Source organism: Heteronotia binoei, chromosome 13 (genome assembly GCF_032191835.1).
Source record: "Heteronotia binoei isolate CCM8104 ecotype False Entrance Well chromosome 13, APGP_CSIRO_Hbin_v1, whole genome shotgun sequence".
Lineage (NCBI taxonomy): Eukaryota > Metazoa > Chordata > Lepidosauria > Squamata > Gekkonidae > Heteronotia > Heteronotia binoei.
In genome coordinates this window covers 77,922,557-77,932,895 of record NC_083235.1, presented here as the reverse complement: position 1 = coordinate 77,932,895, position 10,339 = coordinate 77,922,557, and the positions used below count along the sequence as shown (strand labels likewise).

Here is a 10,339-nt window from a genome sequence, read left to right as displayed (position 1 = left end):
AAGGCGGCTGCCAAAAGCTCCCGTTTCCGTGCGCGGCGTCCTCTCCTAGCGGAGAGGCGAGCAACACCTCCTCTCCGGGCTGTCCCCTGCCGCTCTAGGAGATCGTTGAAGTTGAGCCGACCCCCCCCCGCCCCTCTCCGGGCTGCGATGCCCCTCCTCTCCCGGAGAGCCTGGCGGAGTCCGGGGCAGCCGCCTTTCCCGGGCACAAGCCCCCCGGTGCGCGGGGGTGATGAGTCACGAGTAGGCGCGAGGAGCCTCTCCCGGGCGCTGGCCTGCTTCTCCCGCTGCTGAGCGGCTGGGCGGCGGGGGGCGGGGGGGCGATGGCCTAGCATGAGCCGCGGAGGGGCGCCCCTGGCCCCCCCCGCAGGCGCCGAGCCCCCGCCCCGCCGCGCCTCCAGCAAGCTGCTGCTGCTGCTCGGCTCGCTGCTCACGTCTCTCTACGCCAGCTACTGCCTCGCCGGCGCCGGGCGCGCGCTCCCCGGGGCTCGGCGGGAGGAGGCGCCCCTCGGGCAAGCCCCGCCGGCGGGAGAGGGCACCAAGCGCCTGCCGCGGGCGCTCATCGTGGGCGTGAAGAAGGGCGGCACCCGGGCGCTGCTCGAGTTCCTGCGGCTGCACCCCGACGTCCGGGCGGCGGGAGCCGAGCCCCACTTCTTCGACCGCCACTATGCCCGCGGGCTCGCCTGGTACAGGTACGTGCGGGGCTGGGCGGCGGGGCGGGAGCGCCTCTCCCTTCTGCTCCGCTGCGACGCGTGGACTTCGGCAGATGAAGCTGCGCTGCTCCGACATTCGGGGGGAACCGCTGCGTTGTGACGGGAACGGGATCCGTTAGACCGTATATCTAGTTACCAAGGTCTGGACTAAACTACCCCACATCCCTAGAAGGTAATTTGAACAGGAGGAAGATGGGGGAGAGCGCGGAGATGTTTGGGCTGCACTTCTAAGGACACGTTCCCGGGAGTGAGGCCATAACAGGTAGCTCTGTGCAGGAGTGCTCTTTCGCTCTCTTTATTCTGCCTTGGAAGCTCTACTCCTTGGGGCTGCTAGGGTTTACACAGTGGTGAGGGAAAGGTACTTGGCACATGCTCACAAGCAGTCTTTATATTCTGGACTGAGCATTGATATGGAGAACAGGAGTTTAAATACGTTTATGACTCTTTAGACAGACTGAACTCCGGACCTCACAAGGTTGACTTGCTCTTTTTCCAGCCTCTTAAAGTTTGCAAGCTCTTTCCCATAATTTCCACTAACAACCACAATTACCTGTCAGTCTTTGCCAAGAGGTGTGATTTGCTCCCATAAACTGAGATCCCTTTTTATCTAGACTCAAGTAACCTTGATACAATCAACTATACTCCAAACTCTTCTCCAAAATCTCTCAGTCTTCCTGGGTAAGTGCATCTTGTAAGTGCATCCTTTTTCGACTGATCAATCCTTTGACTGTTGTCAAAGTTACCATCTGTCTCTATGTCCCGTCACATGCTAAGTTTTCACTTCAAGTCTTCCTTTCAAGCTGACCACCTTAAAAGAGACCAGGAAGGGAAGAACCTTCCTAACTTATTTTCTACAGAGTCCTGAATCACCCGTGCATAATATTCCTTGACAAAGGAGAGGGAAAATAAGCATTTGGTGTGTTGGGGAAACTGTTGAATTATGTAGGCGTATGAACACATGAAGCTGCCCTGTACCGAATCAGAGACCGATTTCCCACTCACCTTCTGCCGCTCACACAGGCCTCTGCTCAGTGGGGCTTCCTTCTGATTTCACACTATCTGCCCCGGGGCTGCAAGTAGCGTTGGTGTTTTCACACGGTAATCAGAAACTGGTTTTTAGAGGTTTCTGTTTGCTGTGTGAAAACACTGCTACTTGCAGCCCCGAGGCAGATAGTGTGAAATCGGAAGGAAGCCCGCTGAGAAGAGGAACATGAGAGCAGCGTAAGGTGAGTGGGAAATGTGTGAGACTTTTGCTCCATTAAGGTCAGTGTTGTCTACTCCAACTGGCAGTGGCTCTCCAGGATCTCAGGCAGAGGTCTTTCACATAGCCTACTACCTGGTCCTTTAACTGGAGATGCCAGGGATTGAATTTGGGACCTTCTGCATGCCAAGTAGACATTTGACCATTGAGCCATGGCCCCTCTCATGCAAATCTAAAGATCTCTCTAGCCCTAAAATCCACCTTCTGGATCCATACCTTCCTCAACACTTCCCACCACCACTCTGAGTCCAGAGCTGTCCACACCTGTGACTTTGTCCCCTGTAAGGTTTTTTGCAAGATGTAGGGAGCCCTGAACAAGCCTCCCACTCCCACCAGTCCCTCTAAACCCACATATGTTGCACGTGCCCATCTCCTGTTGTCATAGCAGTCACTAACTCACAGCCAACGATTGCACCCATAGCCAACAATTATACCAGCAATTGTGCACGCTTGAGGCCACATTGAGATAAATGGAATTTGTCAAGTAACGTGTACCTAAGAATTGAGATCTTTCTGCTGGGAATTAAGATCACAGGGAGGGGCCCTCTTAACTGTCCCATTGATCAAATAAGTTTGATGCGAACACGAAAGAGGGCCTTTTCAGTGGCAGCCCCACAATTGTGGAACAACCTCCACAGCTAATAAAGTTTTAAAGAAATCTTAAGAAGTCCCTGCACACTTGATCCAAGTCAGGCCCCATACTTTTTCTGTAGGCATTGTGAAGAAACCAAAGTGCCTCCCAGTCGTGCTTTCTAACAGTAAATAAACCCTTAATTAAACTGCACATCCTTCAATGAAACCCTGTTTTTCCTTATCTGACCTTTCCAAGCTCAGCCTTGAAAGCTACCTTGCCCATGATGTCTTTGATCTCTTCAGATTAGGGAGAAGGCGTCCAAGAGGAAGTGTGAGACCCTCAGCAGGAAAGCCCAGTTGATCAAGATCTCAGCTGGGATGGCTGTAGAAGAGGGATCAGGCGCTTGGCAGCATTCTGCTTAAGGGCATTTTCACAAGTGAAGTCAGGGATGCCTTTTAAACGGGAATGCCCTGCTGGCATTATTACTTAATGTCAGCTAGAAACTGGGAAATGAATGGCTTGCAAATTGTGCATGCTGGCTAGTGTAACTCTTATACCTGATTTTCTGAGCTGGAAACACACACAAAACACCTCCATTTAAGAATTTAACAATGCTACAATAAGCAGAGTTACACGATCCTAAGTCCACTGATGTGGAAGGATATAACTCTGTCTCGGATTGTATTGTGACAGTATGAAAACAGCCCAGAAGAAGATTTCCTCTTCTGCCGGAGTACAGGTGATTCCGAAGTAGATTGAAAGCTTCCACAGAAATAACTTGTTTTTTCATTCCTTAGAATTCCTACTACTTCTAGTTTGTTTTAATGTAAGAGCCAGAACATAAAAGTGACCCTACAAAAGTGAAAAGGGGCCTAGTATCCTCCTATTTCCAACAGCAGCCAGCCATATGCCTCAGGGAAACTCACAAGTAGGGTTGGTTGGATCCAGCAACTATTTCATTCAGTCTCACTTAATTTCCCTTTTTATTATTGCTGTTGTTCCACTTGGCCAGGCAGGTCCCATGATCCCCAGCTATATTTTTTACAGATTTGTCTTGGAATAATTTGGAGGGTTGAGGTGGATGTTTGTTTTTTGAGGAAGCAAAATTAAGAAATAAATTGGATTTGGGTGTACATTTGCTGATTTTCTTTCTCAGAATTCCTGATCACATTTTTGCTAGTTGGTAATGGAAACGTATGTCATTTGCTCAATTTATCCAAATACGTTTGCACTTTATTTAGAGTTTCCTTCATGGACTCATTCGTAATTGTAAACTTGATGAATTTTAAACATTATCCAAATTGTCCTTGAAGATGATGGACGCGATCCAGAGAAAGTGGGATGTGGTTAATTCCCATTAAAATCAATTGGGATTTACGTTAGTTCATTGGTGGGGAGGGGGAGGGTATGGTTGTATCAAGAAATGTGGCACTGGGGTGTTCCTGTGTATGTTTTGGGGCAGGGAAATTCAGAAGTCTTTCCTCAAGATAATGCATCTGTTGCAAAGATCTTTCATCTTCCTGGCCCACAAATGTAAATATTTGTCCCTGAGAGAATGAGATGTTTCCCCCTCCCTCCTATGAAGTGACTGTGTTAATTGTAATGATGCATAGCTCCATATGTGGAATACATTTGCATAAGTTTCATTGATTCCATCTAGAGACAAGAAAAACACCTTTCCAATTAATTTCATCTGTGTATCAGAATAATGTCCTATATTGACATACTCAAATAAGGGATATTGGCTATTTATCTCATTACATATACTAAACCCATTTTATGTATTCTTGTTTTCTAATGGCAGACTAGAATGTTGTTTATAATGTATAGATTGATGTTGATAAGTAAATTAGATGGACCACAACTAGGAAATACCCGTCCTTTTGTGATTCACCTAGATTTACAGAAACACCAATTGGCAGAGGTCTTTATTACCTTTTATGGTATGGCTACCAGACCAAATGGCCAAGCTACACTGTGTCACCATGTGACCAGGCTGCATACTTAATCTACAAACAGCTTGTGGTTCAGCCCACAATACCTGATCCCCTCGTCTGATGAAGTGTGCTTAAGAGAGCACACGAAAGCTTATGTTCTAAATAAAACTTGGTTGGTCTTAAAGGTGCAACTTGACTCCTGCTTTGTTCAGCTGCTTCGGACCAACATGGCTGCCCACTTGGATCTATCATCTGTGAGCTGTAAGAGTTCTTTCCAGTGAGCAGTTGCTGTCCTGTCTTCATGTACCACTCAAGTCCACTCTGGTTTTTAACTTGTAAACATCCCTTGAAGTCCTAAGTGTCTATGAATTCTGTTGTCTGCTTAGGTCTTGGCATTCTTCTGTATTTTAAAAGAGGAGACAGTGATAGTTTGCCTGTAAATGTGGTGGGGCAGATGCCATTTGGGCAGGGCTTAAAAAATACCCCTGTGGATTAAAATCCCCATTCTGACATAAAACTCAATTGATTATTTTGAACCAGTCACATTATCTCAGTGGAATTTCTTTACAATACTGTGACAATAACATGGGATATTCCCCCCCAGTCTGGAAAAACTCTTTGGTTTCCGGGAGGTAGAATAGGTTGGAAAGAGGGTAAATAAAATACCTCTTGCGTGATGCCATATAATCTGCGTGTGCCCTGTATTGCCTGATGTGTTCAGCCCCTTCCTTTTGAGTTTAGTATGGGATTTACATTGGATGAAACAGGGAAGTGATTTGCAAGCATTTTTGTCAGTATTTTGTCCCTTGCTTCAGCATTATTGGGTGGTGGTGCTTGAAATGGATCAACAGTGTTTACCTGTTCTAGAGTGAGTGCAGTGTTGCCATGTAAACAAATGTAGTTGGTGACATGTTGCTATGTTCTCCTCATTCTTATTTGATCCCCAATGACAATGAAGGTAGCGTTGCTCTTGCTCGTAACTGAGTTTGTCTGCTCTCTGGTATGGGAAAGTCTGACCAATTACTATGATGGCATCCTGTTTACCACATGATTGATGTAGGTCACTTGTATTCTTAACTGAAGAAGAAAGGGTACAATAATGTGAATAATAAAAATGGAACATAAGCAGCAACAGGTGGGAATGGTGAGAGAATGACCGCAGGCAAGCAAAAAGTATTACTTTCAATCAAAACAATTGAAAAAGGCAAACATTTAGTGCAGCTCTAGTAAGTGCATGTCGTCTGCATCATGCTCTGTCATATGTGACTCTGGTACCCATGTGCTCATTGTCTTGTCTCGTGGGTGGGATTCCAGTTGTGGTAAATGTGTGAACTAGTTCTTTAGTCATCATGTCTTTTGGAACTGTTCTGTGAAATGCTGATTTTTTTAACGGGATATTTTTTGGTTGAAAAGAAAGAATGTGTTTTATAACTGTAGTGTGATAGATATATTTTCAGCTGTTGTGCCTCAAACTTATGTCAAAGAATCTTGGTATAATATTACCTAACTTAATTTGCTTCTGTAAGCTGATCATGGCCAGTTTGATTCAGAAGATCACATGCCTATATATGCTGTGCTTATGTTTTCTGCTGCGCCGAATTGGGGGCTATGGAATGTCTGAAGTCATATTCCCCATCATTTATTTAAATAATCCACTTTCCCAACTGCAAGATTTTGAGAAATCTAATAAATGTTGGTTATTGGAGGTACCTGCAAAGACAACTTTAATCAAGTCTAATCAAATATTGCTTAATGGAATGCATTTTTCATTTGTTGGAGAAGGTCCTCAACAATGTGAAAATAAAGATGAAAGCCATTGGGCAATTGTCTTATTTGCAATTTGCATTGTTTAGATGGCTCTCCCACAGGCTTCTGTAATTTAAAGTTAATAAAGCTATATCCTCTGGCAAGTTAATATGAAAATAGCTTGTTGGCTCAGCAAGTAATTTGTCTTTCTGTTGCACAGCTGAAATGGCTTTGTTCTCCATTAAGGACACGGGAGTAAAACAAAAGATTCTGAGGCTAGCAACGGTGTGCCTTTGATAGTGAAGCATATTTAACATTATCTGGAAGCATCTCTTTCAAAATCAGGGGAGGGGTGCTGCTCAGTATCTCGTTGCATTCTTAGGCTCACTTACTGAACCAAGTGAACCTACTTCTGAGAATGCTGAGGGTAGCACTGAACATCTTGTTCTGTGTTGTCCTAACCTCTAGTTATGCCTGTTACTGACTTGGAAATTTAAGAGTAACCACAGAGTGAATCACAAATTTTGATTATAACTGAAGGGGGTGTTCTTGAAAAGGGGGATGGAGAATACTGCAGGCTGTGATGTCAATATATGCCCATTAATTCCACAGATTCCTGGGCATATAGATGTCTTTTTCAGAGAATAAAGACTTTGTAGTCTGGAAATTTGAAGGTGTCCATGGAATGCTATTTTATTAACAGTACATTTATCCAATTTTGCATGCCTTGAAAGAGGACCAAGAAAGGAAACATTAAAATGTATAAGGTTTGCCCATTTATTTTTAAGCACATTTTTCCTTGACTTTGAAAAATTAACACCTACCTTTGGGGACAGTGTATGGCCATAATGTCTGACTGATATCCCGGGAATCTGTTTATCTCTGGTAGTGATCCTAAGGTGACTGAAAAATAAGTTCCACTGCAATCAAGGAAAAAAATTTGGAGGGGAAGAAATGCTACATATTGTCCAAGAAACCTGGCCATACTGAAGAATGCAAAGTTAGCCCAAGGACAGGTCAGATAATGTTTATGTCCAGTGGACTCGTTTTATTAATAGTGTTAATTTTCATAGAGATGTCATTGAAATCAGAAAGTTTCACTATATTTGCCATGGAGTTCTCCACTCAAACCTCCTTTCATCACAAACCTTTCATGGGTCCTGTTTATGGTTGTAATATTTTTTTATCCTATCCATCCTCCAAGAAGCTCTGGTCATAAGTGTTTCCCCCCCGCCATTTTAGCATCACAATATTTGAACAAAGCAGTAGACAAGTGCACCTTTAAGACCAACTTATTCAGAATGTAAGCTTTCATATGCTCTTAAGCAGACTTCATAAGACAAAATGGGAATGGCAAGCAGCAATTCTTGATATAAGTGAGCAGTGAGTTGGTATGTGGAATCATGGGAATGTTTTTAGCAGATTAAAAGAATCACAAATAGGGATCTGTGTTTGTTAGTGTTAGGACAAAGCAGGGCTGAAACAACACTGGAGGGTGATAAAAAGCAGACTGCTGTTGTAGGTGCAAAGTGCCATAAATCTAGGTAACATTCTGGCTTTGTTAGTTTAAATAGAGGGCATGGTTTCTCAAGAGGTTATAACATCATTATAGTTTGCTGTTAGAAAAAAGGGAAGACATTAAAATACAATGGAGGGTGGGTATATGCTATATGCAATAAGACAAACAGCCAATATCCCCCATTTGAGTATGTCAATACAAAAAACATAAAACAAAAAACCCCCCAAATATTCTGATACACTGTTCTAAAAGAGAAATAATATAAGTTAGCCATTAGAAAAACAGGGTGCATTAAAGTATAGTGGAAGTTGGGTTAGTATATGTAATGAGACAAATAGCCCACATCCCTCATTTGAGCATGTCAGCACACACATAAAACATTATTCTGATACACTGTTCTAAAAGAGAAATACATTGGAACACTGTGGATGCACAGCTATACTCAGAGGGAGTTGGTTTAGCATATGTAATGAGATAAAAAACCAATATCCCTGTTCAGTCCTGGGAAGGTGTTTGTTCCAAGTTTCATGATAATTTGTAATCAGCAATTTCTCTCTCCATTCTGTTCTTGAAGTTCCTTTGCAGTAAAACAGCTACTTTGAGGTCACCCATTGAATGCTCAGAAAGGTTAAAGTGTTCCCCCACAGGTTTCTCAGTTCTGTATTTCCTAATGTCAGATTTGTGTACATTTATCCTTCACGTAGGGTTTGTCCTGTTTGGCCTATGTAGAGAACTGAAGGGCATAGTTGGCATTTAATGGCATATATAATGTTGGAAGATTAACAAGTGAATGAGCCTGAGATGATATAGTGTGAGTGACCTTTATTTTAACTAACAAAGCCAGAATGTTACCTAGAATTATGGCACTTCGCACCTACAACAGCAGTCTGCTTTTTATCACCCTCCAATGTTTCAGCCCTGCTTTGTCCTAACACTAACAAGCACAGATCCCTATTTGTGATTCTTTTAATCTGCTAAAACATTCCCATGATTCCACATACCAGCTCACTGACCACTTATATTAAGAATTGCTGCTTGCCATTCTCATTTTGTCTGATGAAGTCTGCTTAAGAGCATACGAAAGCTTACTTTCTGAATAAAACTTAGTTGGTCTTAAAGGTGCACTTGTCTACTGCTTTGTTCTATTGCTTCAGACCAACACTGCTGCCTACTGGAAATTAACTATTTGAGTTAGGCTGACTACGTGGGGATTAAGCGTGGATTTCAGCTGATCCATAGATCAGTTAAATTCAGGGCTTTTTTTTTTTTTTGCAGGAACGCGCAGGAACGCTGTTCCAGCTGGCTTGGTGCCAGGGGGTGTGGCTTATGCAAATGAGTTTCTGCTGGGCTTGTTCTACAAAAAAAGTCCTGCGTGAAACAATGGTTATGTCAGGGGGTGTGGCCTAATGTGCAAATGAGTTCTTGCTGGGCTTTTTCTCAAAAAAGCCCTGCATGTATGTATGTACGTGTGTGTGTATATATATATATATATATATATATATATATATATATATATATATATATAGTAAATTTTTGTGCCACATCATCAAACTCCTGCTCAAGGCAGCCTACAATTAAAGTGTTATCAGTATAAAAACAAGCCATTATTACTTGAGGGACCCAGGTTTATCTGAGAATAGTATTTGTGTATGATGATCCAATGACTTCTGTAATAAAATATTGGGATTAGATGGCTGTTTGAAAAATATTTGGCACTGCTAGGTTGGGTGGAAAACCCACCAGTCCATAATGGGTTTCAGCATCTCCCAGTGGATTCCAAAGGAGAAGTATTCCCTGACTGGGTAACAGCTATTCTATGAGAAGCAATGTTGTTTAATATTAATAATACTGCCATGTTATATGTTGCTTTGAGAAGTTTTTTTAGTTGAAATTAAATAATATATACATGACTAAATAAGGTAATATGCTAGTCTTATCTTTTTGTCCATCTCAGCCTTTTGAAAATAATTTTAGATCAGTCCATAGAGCGCTGGTGAATCTGTTTAACAATAATAAAGAGTCTTGTGGTAATTTGCAGATGAATGCATTTATTGTGGCAGACATTCGGCTGCAGCAGACTAATGTGACCACTCCTCTTGCATTTTATGCAAATTCTTATTCCAACAGAAGAAAGTAGCTTGCAGTCTTTTCCACCTGGAGTACAATCAGCAGGATTACGCCAAAGTATGATGTGAGGATTGTTACTAAATCCATACTGTATTTCTTATAGACTTTAAAGCTAAAATGTCATACTTTTGATTTCTTTTTCCTAGCTAACTGGGAGGAAATCATTATGAAGCTCCAAACAATTCATCTAAACTAATGCAATGTACGGATGTTTAGACTAGAATAAATTAGGGAGGGGGGGGGGTCATAGCTTTTAGCATGCATAGGGAGAAAACTGGAAGGGAGCTTTTGTATCACTTTCAAGATCTCTTGGTCTAGTTCCCATCTAGACAACTGCAAGAGGACAACAGTGACCCCTACAGCCAGAAAAATACTAATGACTCTGCAAGCCCTGGAGTAAGAAAATGAGGGGAGATCTGTTTCAATAAAGTGGTATAGCAAGAGTTTCATGTGGCTTTTGTAATG

At 42.8% G+C, this 10,339-nt stretch overlaps 1 protein-coding gene across 1 annotated transcript in view; it reads left to right on the top strand.

Annotated features, from left to right (window-relative positions):
- Window positions 1-330: 330 nt before the first annotated feature.
- LOC132581080 (heparan sulfate glucosamine 3-O-sulfotransferase 3B1-like) overlaps window positions 331-10,339 on the top strand; it is a 127,620-nt gene continuing 117,611 nt past the window's right edge. Inside the window, exon 1 of the mRNA XM_060252113.1 lies at window positions 331-689. Within this exon, the coding sequence (XP_060108096.1) occupies window positions 331-689 (359 nt within the window). The remainder of the gene's footprint in view (window positions 690-10,339) is intronic.